The 21,727-nt window shown below is 40.3% G+C and overlaps 3 protein-coding genes and 1 pseudogene across 3 annotated transcripts in view; 1 reads left to right on the top strand and 3 right to left on the bottom strand.

Annotated features, from left to right (window-relative positions):
* LOC133244311 (guanylate-binding protein 4-like) overlaps window positions 1–21,727 on the bottom strand; it is a 187,139-nt gene that overhangs the window by 147,698 nt on the left and 17,714 nt on the right. The window lies entirely within an intron of this gene.
* Window positions 1–21,727, bottom strand: part of LOC133244312 (guanylate-binding protein 2-like) — a 128,611-nt gene that overhangs the window by 89,171 nt on the left and 17,713 nt on the right. The gene's annotated exons all lie outside the window — the stretch shown is intronic.
* LOC133245487 (U2 spliceosomal RNA) lies at window positions 8,547–8,711 on the top strand (annotated as a pseudogene).
* The window catches only part of LOC133244315 (guanylate-binding protein 2-like), a 29,363-nt gene continuing 17,765 nt past the window's right edge, over window positions 10,130–21,727 (bottom strand). Inside the window, exons 5-11 of the mRNA XM_061411332.1 lie at window positions 19,801–19,997; window positions 19,213–19,455; window positions 16,352–16,632; window positions 14,741–14,953; window positions 12,326–12,428; window positions 11,363–11,556; window positions 10,130–10,410 (exon numbers count right to left, since the gene is read on the bottom strand). Of these exons, the coding sequence (XP_061267316.1) occupies window positions 10,297–10,410; window positions 11,363–11,556; window positions 12,326–12,428; window positions 14,741–14,953; window positions 16,352–16,632; window positions 19,213–19,455; window positions 19,801–19,997 (1,345 nt within the window). The 3' untranslated portion in view covers window positions 10,130–10,296. The remainder of the gene's footprint in view (window positions 10,411–11,362; window positions 11,557–12,325; window positions 12,429–14,740; window positions 14,954–16,351; window positions 16,633–19,212; window positions 19,456–19,800; window positions 19,998–21,727) is intronic.

Raw genomic sequence — 21,727 nt, 5'->3', positions numbered from 1 at the left:
GCATTACAGTCATTCATGATTATTCTGGGCTCATGAACTAATCACTTCCTAAAGGCCCCACCACCAAAACCAGCACATTGGGCATAAGTTTTTCAACATATGATATTTGGGGAGACATACTGATTTAGATGGTAGTATAAAAGGATATCCAACCAGTCCATTCTGAAGGAGATCAGCCCTGGGATTTCTTTGGAAGGAATGATGCTAAAGCTGAAACTCCAGTACTTTGGCCACCTCATGCGAAGAGTTGACTCATTGGAAAAGACTCTGATGCTGGGAGGGATTGGGGGCAGGAGGAGAAGGGGACGACAGAGGATGAGATGGCTGGATGGCATCACCGACTCGATGGACGTGAGTCTGAGTGAACTCCAGGACTTGGTGATGGACAGAGAGGCCTGGCGTGCTGCGATTCATAGGGTCGCAAAGAGTTGGACACGACTGAGCTACTGAACTGAACTGAACTGATAAAAGTTCTCTAGGGTAGGCAGGGGTCTCCAACTCCCCTCACCCCCTGCTGCAGACTGGTACTGGTCCATGGCCTGCTAGGAACTTGGCTGCACAGCAGGAGGTGAGCTGCAGGGCAAGAAAGGGAAGCTTCATGTGCCACTCCCCATCACTAGTATCGCCACTTGAACTATCCTCTACCTCCACTCCCATTGTCTTCCATAAGACCAGTCCCTGGTTCCAAAACGTTTGGGGACCACTCTTCTAGGGAAACCAAAAGATAGCAGAGAGACAAAAACATTAACAGTAAGGAAATTTTATTTCCTGACACAGCAGCTAAAACAAGTGGTAAACACAATCTAACCTGTTGACCGTTAACATAAAACCTCACACTATAGACATATTTACCTCAGGTCCTTCAAAATATTAAACTATGCCAGCTTTCAACAAAAAATTACTAGACATGCTAAAAGGCATAAAAGCAGTCTGAAGCGTCAAATCAAGTATGAGAACCAGACTCAGACAAGGCAGAAATTTGCAAATTATCAGACAGCTAAATTTAAAATTACTGTGATTAATATGCTAAGAAATCTAATGGAGAAGAGGAAAACGTGAATGAACAAGTGAGTAATGTAGGGAGAGAAATGGAAACTCCCACAATTGTAAGGAGATACAAGAAACTAAAAACATGCTGACAGAATGAAGAATGTCTTTGGTGGGTTCATCAGTAGACTGAACATGATTGGGACGGACTCAGTGAATTTGGAGGTGTGTCAATAGAAACTTTCAAATTGAAAAGCACATCATATTCAACTACAGAAAATCAAAGGCAAAGAGAAAATCTCGAAATAAGCCAAAGAGATTTTATTTTACTCATAGAAGCACTAGGGTAAGAATTATATCAGACGTCTCCTTTGAAAGCATACAAGCAAGAAGAGAATGGAGTGAAATAATCAAAATCTTGAAAGAAATAGCAACACCAAATTAGAATTCTGTGTCTACTGAAATTATTCTTCTGAGTGAAGGAGAAATAAGTACTTCCTCAGACAAACAAAAATTGAGGGAATCTCTCACCAGGAACCCTGATTTGTAAGAAATGTTTAAAGTTCTTCAGAGGAGGAAAATGATATATCAGAAATTTGGATATACATAAAGACTGGAAGAGCACTGAAGGAGGAATAAATGGCAAGAAAATAAAAATATATTTCTCTTATTCTAAGTTGATCTAACATACAACAATTTACTAAAACAACAATAGCACCAACGTATTTGAAGATTGAAGAGTATGTATGAGTGAAATGAATTATAGCAATGATACAAAAGACCAGAGAGAAGAGTTAGGAATATTTTGTTATTTTAAGGTGCTTGTGCTATTGGTGATGTGGTATAGTGTTATTTGACACTGTTATTTAACATGGATTGGTTAGAAATATATATTGCAATCTCTAGGGCAAACAGTTTAAAAAATTTTTTTAAAGAGGTATAATTGTTATGCTAAGAAAGACTGCAAGGAGATGCTAAGAAAGAATAGAAAATGGAATCATATAAAATGCATAATTAAAACCAAAAGTTAGAAAAGGAGTGAAAGATTAAAAAAAAAGATATATTTATGTCATATACGGTATATATAGATGATGGTAGATAACATCAGTTTAGTTCAGTTCAGTCCCTCAGTCATGTCCGAGTCTCTGCAACACCGTGGACTGCAGCACGCCAGGCTTCCCTGTCCACCACAAACTCCTGGAGCTTGCTCAAACTCATGTACATCGAGTGGGTGATGCCATCTAACCATCTTAACCTTCTCCTCCTTCCCTCAATGTTTTCCAGCATCAGGGTCTTTTCCAATGTGTCAGTTCTTCACATCAGGTGGCCAAAGTATTGGAATTTCAGCTTCAGCATCAGTCCTTCCAATGAATATTCAGGACTGATTTCCTTTCAGATTGACTGGTTTGATCTCCTTGCAGTCCAAGGGATTCTCCAGAGTCTTCTCTAACACCACAGTTCAAAAACATCAATTCTTTGGCCCTCAGCTTTCTTTAGAGTCCAATTCTCACATCCACACATGACTCATGGAAAAGCCAAAGCTTACTCTAGACAAAAGTTTTGTTGGCAAAGTAATATTTCTGCTTTTTAATGTGCTGTCTAGGTTGATCACAGCATTTCTTCCAAAGAGCAAGCCTCTTTTAATTTCATGGCTTCAATCACCATCTGCAGTGATTTTGGAGCTCCTCCAAAAATAAAGTCTGTCACTGTTTGCATTGTTTCCCCATCTATTTGCCAGAAGTGATTGGACTGCATGCCATGATCTTAGTTTTCAGAATGTTGAGTTTTAAGCCAACTATTTCACTGTCTTCTTTCACTTTCATCAAGAGGCTCTTTAATTCCTCTTCACTTTCTCTCATAATGGTGGTGTCATCTGCATATCTGAGGTTATTGATATGTCTCCCAGCAATTTCATTCCAGCTTGTGTTTCACCCAGCGCAGCATTTTGCATGATGTACTCTGCATACAAGTTAAAGAAGCAGGGTTACAATACACAGCCTTGATGTACTCCTTTCCAGATTTGCAACCAGTCTGGTGTGCCATGTCCAGTTCTAACTGCTGCTTCCTGACCTGCAAACATATTTCTCAAGTGCAGGTCAGGTGGCCTGGTATTTCCATCTCTTGAAGAATTTCCCAAAGTTTGTGGTGATTCATACAGTCAAAGGCTTTAGCATAGTCAATAAAGCAGAAGTAGATGTTTTTCTGGAACTCTTGCTTTTTTGATGATCCAATGGATGTTGGCAATTTGATCTCCAGTTCCTCTGCCTTTTCTAAAACCAGCTTGAATATCTGGAAGTTCACAGTTCATGTAGTATTGAAGCCTGGCTTGGAGAGTTTTGAGCATTACTTTGCTAGCATGTGAGATGAGTGCAATTGTGTGGTAGTTTGAGCATTCTATGACATTGCCTTTCTTTGGGATTGGAATGAAAACTGACCTTTTCAGTCCTGTGGCCACTGCTGAGTTATCCAAATTTGCTGGTATATTGAGTGCAGCACTTTCACAGCATCATATTTTGGATTTGAAATTGCTCTACTCGAATTCCATCACCTCCACTAGCTTTGTTTGTAGTGATGCTTCCTAAGGCCCACTTGATTTCAGACTTCATGATGTCTTGCTCTAGGTGAGTGATCACTAGTTATCTGTGTCATGAAGATCTTTTTTTGCATAGTTCTTCTGTGTATTCTTATCACCTTTTCTTAATATCTTCAGCTTCTGTTAAGTCCATGCGATTTCTGTCCTTTATTCTGCCTATCTTTGCTTGAAATATACCCTTAGTAGCTCTAATTTTCTTGAAGAGATATCTCAGTTCAGTTCAGTTTAGTCACTCAGTCATGTCCGACTCTTTGTGACCCCATGAATCGCAGCACGCCAGGCCTCCCTGTCCATCACCAACTCCCGGAGTTCACTCCGACTCACGTCCATAGAGTCAGTGATGCCATCCAGCCATCTCATCCTCTGTTGTCCCCTTCTCCTCCTGCCCCCAATCCCTCCCAGCATCAGAGTCTTTTCCAAAGAGTCAACTCTTCGCCTGAGGTGGCCAAAGTACTGGAGTTTCAGCCTCAGCATCATTCCTTCCAATGAACACCCAGGACTGGTCTCCCTTAGAATGGACTGGTTGGATCTCCTTGCAGTCCAAGGGACTCTCAAGAGTCTTCTCCAACACCACAGTTTAAAAGCATCAATTCTTCAGCCCTCAGCTTTCTTCACAGTCCAACTCTTGCATCCTTACATGACCATTGGAAAAACCATAGCCTTGACTAAACAGACCTTTGTTGGCAAAGTAATGTCTCTGTTCTTCAATATGCTATCTAGGTGGTCATAACTTTTCTTCCAAGGAGTAAGCGTCTTTTAATTTCAAGGCTGCAGTCACCATCTGTAGTGATTTTGTAGCCCAAAAAGATAAAGTCTGACATTGTTTCCACTGTTTTCCCATCAATTTCCCATAAAGTGATGGGACCAGATGCCATGATCTTCGTTTTCTGAATGCTGAGCTTTAAGCCAACTTTCCCACTCTCTGACTTTCATTAAGAGGCTTTTTAGTTCCTCTTCACTTTCTGCCATAAGGGTGGTGTCATCTGCATATCTGAGGTTATTGATATTTCTCCCTGCAACCTTGATTCTCAGCTTGTGCTTCTTCCAGCCCAGCATTTCTCATGATGTACTCTGCATATAAGTTAAATAAACAGGGTGACAATACACAGCCTTGATGTATACCTTTTCCTATTTGGAACCAGTCTGTTGTTCCATGTCCAGTTCTAACTGTTGCTTCCTGACCTGCATACAGGTTTCTCAAGAGGCAGGTCAGGGGTCTGGTAAGCCCATCTCTTTCAGAATTTTCCACAGTTTATTGTGATCCACACAGTCAAAGGCTTTGGCATAGTCAATAAGGCAGAAATAGATGTTTTTCTGGAACTCTCTTGCTTTTTCCATGATCCAGTGGATGTTGGCAATTTGATCTCTGGTCCCTCTGCCTTTTCTAAAACCAGCTTGAACATCTGGAATGCACTGTTCACGTATTGCTGAAGCCTGGCTTGGAGAATTTTGAGCATTACTTTACTAGTGTGTGAGATGAGTGCAATTGTGCAGTATTTTGAGCATTATTTGGCATTGCTTTTCTTTGGGATTGGAATGAAAACTGACCTTTTCCAGTCCTGTGGCCACTGCTGAGTTTTCCAAATATGCTGGCATATTGAGTGCAGCACTTTCACAGCATCATCTTCCAGGATTTGAAATAGCTCAACTGGAATTCCATCACCTCCACTAGCTTTGTTTCTAGTGATGCTTTCTAAGGCCCACTTGACTTCACATTCCAGGATGTTTGGCTCTAGGTGAGTGAACACACCATCATGATTATCTGGGTCATGAAGCTCTTTTTTGTACAGTTCTTCTGTGTATTCTTGCCACCTCTTCTTAATATTGCTGCTTCTGTTTGGTCCATTCTATTTCTGTCCTTTATCGAGCCCATCTTTGCATGAAATGTTCCCTTGGTATCTCTAATTTTCTTGAAGAGATCTCTAGCCTTTCCCATTCTGTTGTTTTTGTCTATTTCTTTGCACTGATCACTGAGGAAGGCTTTCTTATCTCTTCTTGCTATTCTTTGGAACTCTGCATTCAGATGCTTTAGCTTTCCTTTTTTCCTTTGCTTTTCACGTCTCTTCTTTTCACAGTTTTTTGTAAGGCCTCCCCAGACAGCCATTTTGCTTTTTTGCATTTTGTTTTTCCATGGGGATGGTCTTGATCCCTGTCTTCTGTACAATGTCACGGACCTCTGTCCATTGTTCATCAGGCACTCTGTCTATCAGATCTAGTCCCTTAAATCTATTTCTCACTTCCACTGTATAATCATAAGGAATTTGATTTAGGTCATGCCTGAATGGTCTAGTGGTTTTTCCTACTTTCTTCAATTTAAGTCTGAATTTGGCAATAAGGTGTTCATGATCTGAGCCACAGTCAGCTCCCAGTCTTGTTTTCCTGACTGTATAGAGTTTCTCCATCTTTGGCTGCAAAGAATATAATCAATCTGATTTCAGTGTTGACCATCTGGTGATGTCCATGTGTAGAGTCTTCTCTTGTGTTGTTGGAAGAGAGTGTTTGCTATGACCAGTGCGTTCTCTTGGCAAAACTCTATTAGCCTTTGCCCTGCTTCATTCCATATTCCAAGGCCAAATTTACCTTTTACCCCAGGTATTTCTTGACTTCCTACTTTTACATTCCAGTCGCCTATAATGAAAAGGACATCTTTTTTGGGGTGTTAGTTCTAAAAGGTCTTGGAGGTCTTCATAGAACTGTTCAACTTCAGCTTCTTTAGTGTTACTGGTTGGGGCATATACTTGGATTACTGTCATATTGAATGGTTTGCCTTCGAAATGAACAGAGATCATTCTGTTGTTTTTGAGATTGCATCCAAGTACTGCATTTCGGACTCTTTTGGTGACCATGATGGCTACTCCATTTCTTCTAAGGGATTCCTGCCCACAGTAGTAGATATAATTGTCATCGGAGTTAAATTCACCCATTCCAGTCCGTTTTTGTTCGCCGATTCCTAGAATATTGACCTTCACTCTTGCCTTCTATTTGACCACTTCCAATTTGCCTTGATTCATGGACCTGACATTCCAGGTTCCTATGCAATATTGCTCTTTACAGCATCGGACCTTGCTTCTATCACCAGTCACATCCACAACTAGGTATTGTTTTTGCTTTGACTCCCTCCCTTCATTCTTTCTGGAGTTATTTCTCCACTTATCTCCAGTAGCTTATTGGGCACCTACTGATCTGGGGAGATCCTCTTTCGGTATCCTATCATCTTGCCTTTTCATACTGTTCATAGGGTTCTCAAAGCAAGAATACTGAAGTGGTTTGCCATTCCCTTCTCCAGTGGACCACATTCTGTCAGACCTCTCCACCATGACCCCCCATCTTGGATGGCCCCATACGGCATGGCTTAGTTTCACTGAGGTAGACTAGGCTGTGGTCCATGTGATTGGACTGACTACTTTCTGTGTATATGGTTTCAGTGTGTCTGCCCTCTGATGCCCTCTTGCAACACCTATCATCTTACTTGGGTTTCTCTTACCTTGGACATGGGGTATCTGTTCACGGCTACTCCAACAAAGCACAGCTGCTGCTCCTTACCTTGGACGAGGGGTATGTCCTCACGGCCACCCTCCTGACCTTGGACTTGGAGTAGCTCCTCTTGGCCCTCCTGCGACCACGCAGCCACCACTCCTTGGAAGTAGGGTTGCTCCTCTCAGCCACCACCCCTGACCTCAGGCATGGGGAGCTTCTCTCGGCCACCTCCCCTGACCTTGGGTTAGGGGTAGCTCCTCTTGGCCATGCTTCTGCACGGTCCTTCTCAAAGCAAAAAGCACCATGTTCATATGAGTTCAATGGTGGATTCTACCCAACATTTAAAGAAGAAATCATGTGAATTTTACATGATCACCTTTAGAAAATAGAAGCAGAGAAATATTACTGGCTCATTCTGTCAGATCAACATTACGTTAACACCAAAGTTATGCAAAGGCATTACAAGAAAATCACACAAACATTTCTCAGGAATAAAGATGCCAAAATTCTCAACAAAATATTAGCAAATTGAATACAGTAATGTCTACAAAGAATAATACATATAATACAACAAGTGGGATTTGTACGTGAAATATAAGGCATTATGTACAAAACAACAGAGGAAAAGTTAAAAAGAATATTGAGATCATGGTAAAGAAAAAAATTTTAAAATCACATTGTATGTGATGTACATGATAATACTATTGGGTTATTATCATTATTTCTAACATAGTGTGTATCTCCAGAAATCTACCTAGAAGAATCAATTGACACTAACATGGATGGAAATGGCTCACATTATGAGACTATAGTTTCCCACGTGGAAGGGAGACAACTCTCATTTCTAGATTCCAGTGGGGAGGCATATGATTTATTTTCTGCCAAGCAGGTACACTTCTGTGAGATTGAGATGAAGACATGAAGTGAAGTGAAGTCACTCAGTCGTACCCAACTCTTTGTCACCCCATGGACTGTAGACTTCCAGGCTCCTCCATCTATAGGATTTTCCAGGCAAGAATACTGGAGTGAGTTGCCCTATCCTGGATCCCATGGACTATACATTCCATGGAATTCTCCAGGCCATAATACTGGAGTGGGTAGATATTCCCTTCTCCAAGGGACCTTCCCAACCTAGGGATTGAACCCAGGTGTCCTGCATTGCAGGCGAATTCTTTACCAGCTGAGCCACTAGGGAAGCCCAAGATGGAGACATAGCAACCCTCAATGCAACTTTTCATGGGGGGTTTATTTACTTCAGATGTAAAGGTGGAAGCATCCAATACTTAGAGCTGACATTGGTAGAGCATCTGACTTGTGATCTGGAGATCACTGTACCAGGTGGTAATGGATGTGCTGTTTTCTCTGGTAATGGATGAGATGCCTTCCCATGTGGTTGATATTATTCTTGGTGAAAGATCAGTAGAGTTTGACTCCTTTACCATCTTGGAGAATCTGTCTGCTACCTACCAGGCTTAAAAGTCATTTTCCGATCGCTTCTCGGCCTTTTGGCTAAGATCAAGTGTAGTATCTGTTCTTATCAGTTTAATATCTGATACGTCCTCTATCCGAGGACAAAAAAATAAAATAAAATAAAATAAAAGTCATTTTCCTTTTAAGTTACTGAGAAGATACTGTTTTTTGCAGTGAGAACCTTAAGTGATACATGTCCTAATACAATTGTGGTAGGTTAATAAAGTTATGACCAACCTAGATAGCATATTCAAAAACAGAGACATTACTTTGACAACAAAGGTCCATCTAGTCAAGGCTATGGTTTTTCCTGTGGTCATGTATGGATGTGAGAGTTGGACTGTGAAGGAGGCTGAGCACCAAAGAATCGATGCTTTTGAACTGTGGTGTTGGAGAAGACTCTTGAGAGTCCCTTGGACTGCAAGGAGATCCAACCAGTCCATTCTAAAGGAGATCAGCCGTGGGATTTCTTTGGAAGGAATGATGCTAAAGCTGAAACTCCAGTACTTTGGCCACCTCATGTGCAGAATTGACTCACTGGAAAAGACTCTGATGCTGGGAGGGATTGGAGGCAGGAGGAGAAGAGGATGACAGAGGATGAGATGGCTGGATGGCATCACTGACTCGATGGACTTGAGTCTGAGTGAACTCCGGGAGTTGGTGATGGACAGGGAGGCCTGACGTGCTGCGGTTCATGGGGTCACAAAGAGTCGGACATGACTGAGCGATTTAACTGAACTGAACTGAATATTTTTTGTATTAATGAATTATTTTTATTTTTATTGTTTTTGTCCTTCCATACTAGCTAGATATTTGCCTTGAGTGGCTCCCAGGCTGTGATGTCACAGCAAACAGGAAGAAAGAAAAATGGAGTTAGGTAAGGTTTTGAAGAATTATAGTTATGATTCTCAGAGGAATAGAAAGGAATTTTGAGCTAAATTTTCCTTTTTGTGATTGTAGAAGTTATTCTTGGAACTGTGGGTGAGGGGAACTAAGAAAAGAAGAGTAAAATAGAGAGACATTGTGTGGCCTAGAAATGGGGCAGTAATTATCTAGAGGGATTCTCTAGACAAAGAAGGTTGAACATCCACTCATATATCCATTTCACACAGGTGCAAGTAATGCCCCTACCAGTGTTCAGGAATCCCATCAGTGACCACGGCAATGCAGCCTCCACCCAATGGAGAATTAAACACTGTCTGCACCCTGAAGTTAAATGTTCCAGGTCTCCCTTATTGGAAGCCGCCATGTGACCTAGAGACCACTTGGCAGGAGTGATGCTTAACTGTGCTTCGTGACTTTGTACACTCCTGTCAGACTTTTCCTGTGTATACAACACTCCAACTCCATCCCAGTACCAAAGTAAATCCTTGAGTAAGACCTTGGAGCTGAGACTATCTAGAGGGGTGGTTTATGTGTGGGGAAACAGTCTACACTGAATAGAACACCTCTGATATCCCCAAATTCGATGTAAGTGTATCCCAATTACACAATTAAAATTCTCTCTAGAATCAATATGCATGATTTCAAACATAGGTTCTACTGAGGTATCATATTAGTCATTTATACTATATTTAATCATGAATTGAATTCTTCTGTAGGTTAAACACTGCCTTCACATTTTATTTCATCTTTGCAAACTTTAAGTCTCAATGAAAATGCATCTTATGACTTCAACATTAGTGGCAATTGTTTGACATCTTGAAGTTGCTCATTTAACTTGTTCTTAACAGATAGAAGCTGGTTAGGAAATTATGGTCCTTAGGTTTTTAGAGAATATTACATGATGGTGATTCTTCCTGTTTCTTCCGGAGGGCTACAATCTCTTCCTGAAGTTTCATGCTTTCCTTTTGGAATCCCTCACGGAGAAGTCGTCCCTGTTCCTAAAAGGGAAAGTGGAGACTGAATACAACTTAAAACACTTCCCACATTTGCTAAATATATCTATATTAATCCCTCATGGGTTGTGAAACTTCTTTTTGAAATCTCTTCTTCCTTTAATTTTCATTATATCCCTCTTTCTTGAGTCAACTATCAAACTTTTTCTGGGATTTATTTAGCTTCAGAAATATTCTTCTCTTGTGGTTTCTAAAATATTAGTGACCCCTAGAATTAATTTTTTACCTCCTTTAACCTGAAACAACAGTCTTTAAAGAAAAACTGTCCTGTTCTATCTCAGCTCCATATCACACGAACTCCCAAATGTATATCTAAGAAGGCAAGGAAGATGAAGAGACAATATAGGAAGGTTACTACAAAATTCAGAATCACAGGAGGTGTTTGATCAGGGAATTTAGTACAAATCTCCAAATTTTTGTAGCAGAGATAACAGAAATAAGTTCAGGAGGTAAAGCCTACACTGGTCCATGCTCTATTACAGGGTAGACATCCCGACTCAGCATAGAGTTGGAGAACAGCCCAGAGATCAGGAAGAAACTAGTAGCCTGGGTATGTGGTTCATGGTACGATATGGAATCTCCTGGTGGCTCAGATGGTAGAGAATCTGCCTGAAATGCAGGAGACCTGGGTTGGGAAGATCCCCTGGAGAAGGAAACGGCAACCCACTCCAGTATTCTTGTCTGGAAAATCCCATGGACAGAGGAGTCTGGTAGGCTAGAGTCCATGGGGTCCAAAAGGGGTCGGGCACCACTTAGCGACTAAACAACAAGATAGACTTCAATAACCAGAGATGGTTAGGGGTAGAAGCAGTAAGGAAATGAAGTGTCTACTAGTGCTTGGGCTAGAACAGTCCTTAAACTGATATAATGCTCTAACTTCTAAGAGCTTTTGATTCAGCACAGTGGAAGATAGAATGGAGATGCTACAATTGAATACCTCAAGTTTAAGGGCTAGCACCCTCTCTTGGTCTGCTATTAACTGGGCCCTCTCCTTTTCCATCTTCTTAGTCAGTTGCTTCAAACGTTCCTGATAACTCGCTTCTTTGGCTCGCATCATCTGTTCATTCTTCTTTTGCATTTCCTCTAACATTTTCTTTGCAGCTTCTGCAGCTTCAGACTTTATACGTTTCACTTAAGAAGAAAAATAAGCAGAGAAATATGAGAATCTTAATTTATTTTTATAGCTTTATTTCTGCTTTCACCCTTTTTACTTGTTTGCTTATCTCATGAAGAAAGCCTCTTGTGTTCATTTTTGCACTGAACAATCAGAATCTGACTGCCAATGCAGGAGATGTGAGTTTGATCCCTTGGTGGAGATCCCCTGGAGGAGGGCATGGCAACCCACTCCAGTGTTCTTGCCTGGAGAATCGCATGGGCAGAGGAGCCTGGCAGGCTACAGTCCACGGGGTTGCAAGAGAGTTGGACACAAATTACAACTAAACAACAAGAATAAATTAGAAGACAGATGAACATAAATATTGGTTAAGTAAATAATCCTTTAAAAATATGAAATATACTTGCTATTTTTTGCACTATAGTAATATTTCAGGTGGATGAATGTGGCTAACATTAACATTTCTGGGGCTTTCTAACTATCTACAGTGTTTTCACAGAGAAGGCAATGGCACCCCACTCCAGTCCTCTTGCCTAGAAAACCCCACGGAAGGAGGAGCCTGGTAGGCTGCAGTCCATGGGGTCGAGAAGAGTCGGACACTGAGAGACTTCACTTTCACTTTTCATTTTCTTGCATTGGAGAAGGAAATGGCAACCCACTCCAGTGTTCTTGCCTGGAGAATCCCAGGGACAGGGGAGCCTAGTGGGCTGCCGTCTGTGGGGTCACACAGAGTCGAACACGACTGAAGCAACTTAGCAGCAGCAGAGTGTTTTCAGCTGTTCTCACCTTCAATCTCTCTTTCCTTTTCTGTCAGCAAATGATCAGTCTGTAGAAGTGCATCAGCCACACCGTCTTTGGAATCCAAATATTTGCTCAGTGTCTCTCCTGTCTATTGATGCAGACCAAGTTAGAATTAGGAAATAGAGACTATGGGTTAAAGGAAAACCTAGCAGTACATGTTTCAATTCAATTTCATTTTACCCATTTTAGAATTTATTAATGAATACTATATCAAACTGGCTTAAAACCCAACTCTAGATCCATCCTCAAATTTGCTTCATTCTCAGTCACCCCAATGTTAGAAATGTAATCAGTAAAGCTAATCTTCTAATTGTATGGATTACAAACCTTATGGCTGTTCTTTACATCAGCTAATGGTATTTGCTTTGGATTCAAAATAAAACCAGCAAGAGCCCGTCGGTTGCAACCTATTTCTCCCAAACACACCGGTCCAGGATAGTATCTCTTCTTGCCTGGACCATGGTATTAGCATCATAATTGGTCTCCCTACTTCCTTCTACTCTTGCTCCCCTACAGTCTGATTTCCTGAAAGCAGCTGGCATCATATCACTTTAAGAAAGATTACTTCACTCTGATGCACCAAATCCTCTGCTGATTTTCTAGCTCTTTTCAAGTAAAACTGAAACTGCTCTCGGGGCCCTCCAGGATACTACCTAGTTAGCCTCTGGCTTTGAGCATCTCTCTGACCTCACCTCCTGCCACCTCTTTCTTTGCTCATTGCCCTCTTGCCACATTTGTTGAACATAAACCAATTCATCCTTCTGGGATTTTCTGTTGTTTGAAATTATCTTCTTCTAGATGCTCGCTTAGCTTACTTCCTGACTTCCTTGAAGACTGTTGAAACAGCATCTCACCAGAGAGGCCCTCTCTAAAATCCTACATATAAAATAGGACCATGTTCCCTTCCTCTCCTAGGCCTGTACCCTGCTTTATTTTTCTTCAGGGCAATTTTTAGCTCTGCGATAGCAGCTTGTAGAGTCACCCTAATATTTTTCCCCCTTTGTTCTCAGTAATAGAACCTATTTTTTTTTCCAATCAGGGCACATCATAGGCCATGATAAAACACTGCATTTTTTTAGTCAACCTCCCTGGTAGCTGCAGGTGGCCATATGATTAAAATTTGGCTAATACCACTTATGCAATGGTGTTATATTGGGCTTTTTGCAGTAAAAAAGCCTTAAAGAGAGTTGATCCAGAGACTTTTTACTCTTCTATTTTCCCCCTTTCTTCCTATCTGTAATATGGAAGGAATGGGTGAAACTCCAACAGCCATCTTACACCATGAATTGACCTTGAAGATGGAGGCTGGGTGCTAAGGTGCTGGAGCAGAACAGGAAGGAGTCTGGGAACAGCATGATTGTGGAATTGTCATAGCAGCCTGGACCCCTCTGCCTTACTTCTTGTATATAAGAGAGAAAGAAACTTTTGTGTTCTTAAGACACTCTTTTTTTTTTTTTAATAATATGTGCCCAAACCTAATTCTAACTGATATAACCTGAGTATACTGGCACAGAAGCATACTTATGAGCCCAGAGTTTCCTATTAGTGTTTCCATTTTATCTGTACCACTTATTACCTGTACATCTTAGGTGAGTTATTTTACTTACTTCAGTTTTCTTATTTATAAAATGAGGACATTGATATCATGTACTTCATAGTGCTCTTGTGAGGACTGAATGAGCTAAACCCATTTGTTTCCTAACACAAAATAAGGTCTATATGTGAACTGTTATTATTATTAGATTTGCTGTAAGGTATACTTTGTTGATTGCTGATGAATACTTTGAAAGAACTTGTTGTTTTTAAACTGTACTAATCTCAGTTATCGGAGAAGGCAATGGCACCCCACTCCAGTACTCTTGCCTGGAAAATCCCATGGACAGAGGAGCCTGGTAGGCTGCAATCCATGGGGTCGCAAAGAGTCAGACACAACTGAGAGATTTCACTTTCACTTTTCGCTTTCATGCACTGGAGAAGGAAATAGCAACCCACTCCAGTGTTCTTGCCTGGAGAATCCCAGGGACGGGGGAGCCTGGTGGGTTGCTGTCTATGGGGTCACACAGAGTTGGACACGACTGAAGCAACTTAGCAGCAGCAGCAGCAATCCCAGTTATATACATATTGTTAGGCCTAAGTAGAGAATTGTTAGATGATAGAATGACTAAATTATTGAATAAATTCTGCAAGAGTTTTTGAGGGCTCCCATCTGTGCCTCCAAGAAGCACTACCATGGAATGAACCTGCTCTTCACTTCATGGTAGTCTGTCCTACTGAATAAACCAGTGAATAGTCTTGAAAGCCACAGGCACCATTTACCCATTGCATTTTTGTTGTTCCCACTGTAGTTTGAAAGAGTCACTTCAGCGAGGCCCCAGAAAAGGTGATCAGTTTGTACTTTACCTGTACCCCCTTTCTGGGGACCTGGTGGTACTTATTCTTCAGCTCATTCATCTTCTTAATAAATAAATAATAACCTCCTGGTTTAGAAAATTTTCCCTGCTTCACATCTTCATATAGAGGATGAAAAATGTCCTGAATTAAAGCCATGCAGTAATCTGAGGATGCTTTCATGTTCTGTTTACAAAAGTCATCTAGTTTTGCTTCTAACTTGTCCTGTGAGGTGAAAAATAGCACAAATGGCACCGTAAGCAATGATGAGAATGTGAACCAATGTGGATTACTGGGAAATGCTTCTCCTGCAGAGAATGTGGCACATAAATATAACACAGCCCTCACCATGTTGGGAGATTCTAGACAACTCTTCAATAGAATGCTGGTTTAAAAAATGCATCTACTTCTCCTTGTGTTTATCTGAAGCTTTTTTTGCTATGGTTTTTTAGCTTCAGAGAATGATTCTCAAAGCATAAACACTGCTCATTTGAGACTTCTCTTTTTAAGTTCCTAATAGTTTACCACACAATTGTCCAGTATGATAGGCCTGCAGGAGGTTCTGGGTCTGCCAATTTGTGACTTAGTGACACTCAAACTTTATGAAATGAGATTTATTTGTTGGTAAAACACAGGAAATTGTATCTATCTCATAGATTCCCTGTCAGGATTATATGCAGTGGTATAAATTGTTAAGCCCAGTGACTTCTCTGTAAGTGCTCAAAAGGGTCAATGATTAGTGGTATGTTCTTTAAAATAATAGTACTTTTGCATATTTTCTCAATAAAAGGCTAATGAAGGTAATGGAGATTGTACTGCAGTTAATGTCTGTATGGAAAAAGCCTACAGAACAGCATTTTTACCTACATTCAATTATAGAAGAGAATTTGCATGTTTCTTTGGTCTAGAAAGATATCCATAGCCTGCAGACCTTCACTATTTAGTTTCATCAGAACCCTTGAAAGCAGGAAGGTATGATTTATAAAATTCTGCCCTACAAGTCAGGGAAGGAATTGTCATCTGTCAAATGATAGTTTGTCATACAACAATCCTTCCTTAATTTGGAAGAACTCAGACTTGGGTCCTCAAATAGAATGCTAATGATTAATTTCTCTTTCTTGTCTTTCTGAATATTTATTGTTGCTTTACATTAAACACAAAAAGTGTTTAGGGTTTTCACAAAGAAGCAAATCCTCCTATGTTATTAGCAGGGAATATGAAAGCACTGTGTCTTTGACTAACTCTAAATTAAAAAATAAGTTAAAATAATCTTACATAAATACAGCGTTACAGTTTTCTTGTTTGATTAAAATATGACATCTATAGGGTAGAGATTAATAGATGAGGATATTTTTAATAACCATAGTTGGTCGTGGTACCATAGTCTCCAGGACTAAGGCTAAGAACAGTCTGTTCTTTTAGTAAAGAGTGCAAATGAGTACATATAACTGAGGGCTGCTATCCTTGGGTCTGGGAGGACTATTTATAGCAAGAAAGGCTTATTCACATTGTTGTATGGAAGAAACCAATGCAATATTGTAAAGCAATTATCTTCCAATTAAAAACAAAAAAGAGAAAGGCCCAGATTTTTCTTCCTCTCATTAACCAGAATAGCAAACATACCTCTAATTTTTTCTGAAACACTTGGTCCACATCCTTGAAAGAGTTCTTCATGAAGACTTCAATGGCCTCTTTCTCAGTGGCCCTGTGCAGGTCCAGCAGTTCCTGGAGGGTTTCCGTGGGCAACTTCAGCTTCTGGCCCATCTGCTGGTCATAGTGGGCAATGGCCTTTTGCACTGCAGCCAAGTTCTCAATCTCGGCCAAGGCCAGGACTGCACTCTCCATGCAGGGCAGATCCCCACTGCTGATGGAATTGACATAGGTCAGCACCAGGCTCTCTAGACCTATGAAAGGGAATTTAAAAAACAGTGACTAAGAGTTGGTGAGACAGAGGAATAAGCTGTGTTAGTTTAGTCCTGAGCATGCAAATTTAATCATTCTGAGTCAACTGATAGTGCACTTTTTATGCTTTTCCAGTGTTACAAACAGTAGTTTTAAGAATTTTTAAGAAGAATTGTGATGAGATATTTTGTTACCCTCTAGGTTCAGAATAGTTCAAAGCTTCCCTTTCCTCCTTCTTCCTTCACCTAAATGGAAGCTATTGGAATGAATGGGTTAGAGTAAGGATATTTTGCAGACAAAATGGTAAGTCTTAATATTTTCTTAGCCTTCCTGAATCTCCCGTCTTTTTTTTAATGAATTCCTCTTCCTTTCTCAATTCTAAGTAATATAAAGGTCAAGGAGACATTTTAATGTACAATAAGCACATGTGTGTGTAAATGTAAGTGTACATGTGATGCATCTCACTAGTTCTGGGTCTGGCCTAAATAAGAGAGTCTTCCTAGATATTCTTTCATCAGAGCTCCATGCAGTGTGATCAATTCATCCAAGTTTGCCAGGGAATTCTGGTTTTAACACTGAAAGTCTTACATACCAGGAAATCACAGCCTTGGGAAACTGGAGTGATTTGTGGCCCTACAACTATTAGTTCTTGACTACAATAAGCTATCACCTCATACTGGTCAGAATGCCATTGTTCAAAGGTCTACAAATAGCAAATGCTAGAGAGGGTGTGAAGAAAAGCGGACCCTCATAGACTGTTGGTGGGAATGTAAATTGATGCAGTCACTATGGAGAACATTATGGAGGTTCCCTAAAAAATGAAAAATAGAGTCCTCTTATGACCCTGAAACCCTAATCTTGGGCATATATACAGAGAAAACTATTATATGAAAAGATGTGTGCACACCAATGTTAATAGCAGCACTATTTATAGTAGTCAGAACATGCATGCATGCTCAGTCACTTTAGTCATGTCTGACTCTGCGACCCTATGGATTGTAACCCACAAGACCCCTCTGTCCATGGGATTCTCCAGACATGAATACTGGTGTGGGTTGCTGTACCCTCCTCCAGGGGAATCTTCCTGACCCAGGGATCAAACCTAGGTCTCCCGCATTGCAGGTGGATTCTTTACCACTGAGCCACCAGGGAAGCCCCAGTCAGGACATAGAAGCAACCAAATGTCCATCAACAATGAATGGATAAAAAAAAAAAAAACAATGAATGGATAAAGAAGATATGGTACATATATATAATGGAATATTACCCAGCCATAAAAATGAAATAATGTGCTTTGCAGCAATATAAATGGGCCTAGAGATTATCACACTAAATGAAATAATCAAACAGTGAAAGACAGATATCATATGATATCACTTATATGCATGTGTGCTAAGTCACTTCAGTCATGTCTGACTTTTTGTGACCCTATGGACTGGACCCTGCCAGAGTCCTCTGTCCATGGGATTCTCTAGGCAAGAATACTGGTGTGGGTTGCCATTTCCTCCACCAGGGGATCTTCCCAACCCAAGTGGTTGAACTCAAGTCTCTCATTGCCTCCTGCATTGGCAGGAAGGAAAATCAATACTAAATAATCCAGATCTAAACAACTTCATCCATTCTGGGAAACTATTCCACATATTTCTTTTAGTAAATAACATTTGTTCAAGTAATTGCTTAAGTTCAGAATCCTGGAGTTAAGCTTAACACTGCCATATCATTACTTCCACACACCCACATGCCTTCCATCATCAAAACTTATGGATTTGATATTCAAAATACGTGAGGATTCTGTTAATTTTGACAATCTCTATTGCCACTATTTAAGCCTACATAGTCACCATTTATTATAAAATACTGCAAGTACCATTCATCTTCTTGTTGCTTTATGTACATCCCTCTAGCACGTTATCTATAAAACATTCTGAAGGACTGTATGAAACATAAATTACATATCTTTACCTCTTTGCCTGTCATTCCTCAAGATCTTTTCACTGGGCTCAGACTTTAACCTCCTTGAAGTCACGCGCCGGTCCTTTCAGGTATGGTTCCCTGTACTTATCAGTGTTTAATCATTAGGGTTACATAAATTGTTTAAGTACCTTTTGTTCCCATCAGGTTGGAATGAGGATTATGCCCAGTGGTTGGTACATGGCAAGCACTTCTAATCAGAGTGCCTAATCACACATTTTTGCATTGATTAACAAGACAATTGTGTTAAGGTGAGAAGCAAAGCCTCACATACATGGAATGTATAGGCCTTTTCCTAACTTTGTCAATAATACACCTCTCCTGGAAGGAATTTCATAAAAATGGAGTTGAGAAGTTGGTGGAAAACATTACTACACCAGGGTTAGATTCTACTTCTTTTTCTTTATTCATCTGACTCATGTGAATATTAGATAATACCAGAAATAGTTTTAGTTCATATGTAAAATTCACAATGTGACTCTTGCAGTGTGTTTTCCTTGGCATCATTAGACTCTGTATTTGTCAGAAGTAATCCTCATGCCTCCCAATTCTGTTGTCTATAATGGGCAGTAGGAAAGTCCAGGTAACTAAAGAGACTAAGAGGGACTCACGAGGCCCATTGACTATGATACCGCCTGAGAGAGTCTTGGCCTTGGAATGGCTGAGGATGTAGAAGCAGAAGTCTGCAACTTGTTCTCTGAATTCAGGGTTCAAATCTTCCTCTTGTAGCTGCTCCAGGTGGATGAGGTACTTCCTATAAGCAGGGCGATCAAAGATGAAGCACTTTTTCTCTGGGAAGAACTTTCGGATACATAACCGAGGTTCATTAAAGTTTTTAGTTTTTTTATCATTTCCTAGAGGAAAGAAAATCAGAGGTTTTACAAATTCAGGCTACTTCAAATATATACCCTTCAACTTTGTAATTTGCACAAATCTTATATAAAGAGGTAAAAATGAACTAATCATGGATCAGACCCAATAATTAAAGGGGTAGAGAAATGAAATTTCTTTCCTTCTCCAAGAAGGAAGTAACTTAAAATTAGATTGCACTGATTTATCTAAGAAACATTTCATTTCCTCTAATAGAACAGCCAGGATAACAAAGTTATAAAATTATAATTTTCAGCATCTGCATTTTGAAATGGTCATTCTGATACTGTTTTCTCTTTTTCTGTTTGCCAACCATGAGTCCCAGTAACCTTGTTTTAGCTTCAGTGAATTCTCCAGGTACTCATCAGTAGTGATGGATTGTCCATCTGCTTCCAGCTCCAGGGAGAAATCTCTCAGAGTCCACACAAAGTCTGGAAAAAAGCTCACAAAGTTGGCTGAGTCTTGGACCTCATGTTTATCAGGCGAGGATTTTGCCCTGATTCGATGTGTCAGCTCTGTCACATAGCTGGGATGCTAACATAGGAAAACTTCAGAAAAGGAGTAGCACCTTTTATGCTATACTGTTCCCCAAAGCTTATCTAAAATAATTTTTGTTAATTAGCTCATTCATTCATTCCACAAACATTTATTGAGCAATTACTATAAACCAGGAATTGTCCTAGGGATAAACAACATTACGATGAGTGAGAAAATGCTACCATCTACATTCTAGTGAGGGCTTCCCTGGTGGCTCAGAAGGTAAAGAATCTGCCTGCATTGCAGGAGACCCAGGTACAATTCCCGGGTTAGGAAGATTCCCTGGAGAATGGAATGGCAACCCACTCCAGTATTCTTGCCTGGAGAATTCCATGGCCAGAGGAGCCTGGCTGGCTATAGTCTATGGGGTCGTAAAGAGTCGGACATGACTGAGTGACTAACACACACACGCGCACACACACACACACACACACACACATTCTGGTGAGGGGGACAGATGATAAACAAGTAAACAAATATGTAATAAACCTGAGATATTGATAATAGTTGCCTTGAAGAAAAATGAACCTCAGCTAAACTTTAGAGAATAACTATGTGTATCTGTGCATGGTGCTGGTTTATGCGGTGGTTCAGGTAAATTCATTCTGAGGTGATCATTGTGCAGAAATCTAAATGAACTGAGAGAGGCTGCCATGTACTAATCCACTCGAGAAAGCTTCCTGGCAGAGGAAATAGCTCCTGCAAAACCTCAGAGGGGAGACCATTGAGTGTGTCTAACAATACAGCAGGGAGGCCAGCGTGGCTAGGGCAGAAGTCCTGGAATAGCTAAGGTCCAGACTATGTAGGCACTGTAGGCCATAGAAAGTGTTTGGATTTTAATCTAAATTTAGTGAGAAGCCAAAGAGAAGCTTTAAATTGAGAGGGGAATATGACCTGATGTTTGTTTTTAAAACAAAACTGGCAGGTGCTGTACCTATGAGAGGCAAGAGAGAAGAGAAAGAGAAGCTTAGGCAGTTAAGAAGATAACCCAGAGGCGAGAAGATGGAAGCTTAAACTGAAATTACCATTGAAGGAGTGGTGGGCATTAGCCAGCCTTGGCAAATACCTATGACAGGGGAGCTGACCAGACTGCGAGCAATAGTTTGTAAGGAATTGTCTAGGATGAATACTAAGCTTTTGATCCAAAAATCTCTATGAGTGCTATGGAAATTTACTGTGATGTTGAAGGAGTGCTTTTGGTCAAAAATTTAAGACTTTTCCAGAGATAATTCCACACATGTATGGACACCTTATCTTTGACAAAGAAAGCAAAAATATACAATGGAGAAAAGATAGTCTCTTTAAGTGCTGGGAAAACTGCTCAACCACACGTAAAAGAATGAAACTAGAACACTTTCTAACACCATACACAAAAATAAACTTGAAATGGATTAAAGATATAAGTGTAAGACCAGAAACTATAAAACTCTATAGAGGAAACTATAAACTATAAACTCTTAGAGGAAAACATAGGAAGAACACGTGATGACATAAATCACAGCAAGATCCTCTATGACCCAACTCCCAGAGTAATGGAAATAAAACCAAAAATAAACAAATGGGACTTATTTAAACTTAAAAGCTTTTGCACAACGAAGGAGACTATAAGCAAGGTGAAAAGACAGCCTTCAGGATGGGAGAAAATAATAGCAAATGAAACAACTGACAAAGATTTAATCTCCAAAATATTCAAGAAGCTCATGAAGCTCAATACTGAAA

Source organism: Bos javanicus, chromosome 3 (assembly GCF_032452875.1).
Source record: "Bos javanicus breed banteng chromosome 3, ARS-OSU_banteng_1.0, whole genome shotgun sequence".
Lineage (NCBI taxonomy): Eukaryota > Metazoa > Chordata > Mammalia > Artiodactyla > Bovidae > Bos > Bos javanicus.
The sequence above is the reverse complement of the archived record's forward strand: the minus strand, read 5'-3'. Positions and strand labels throughout refer to the sequence as shown.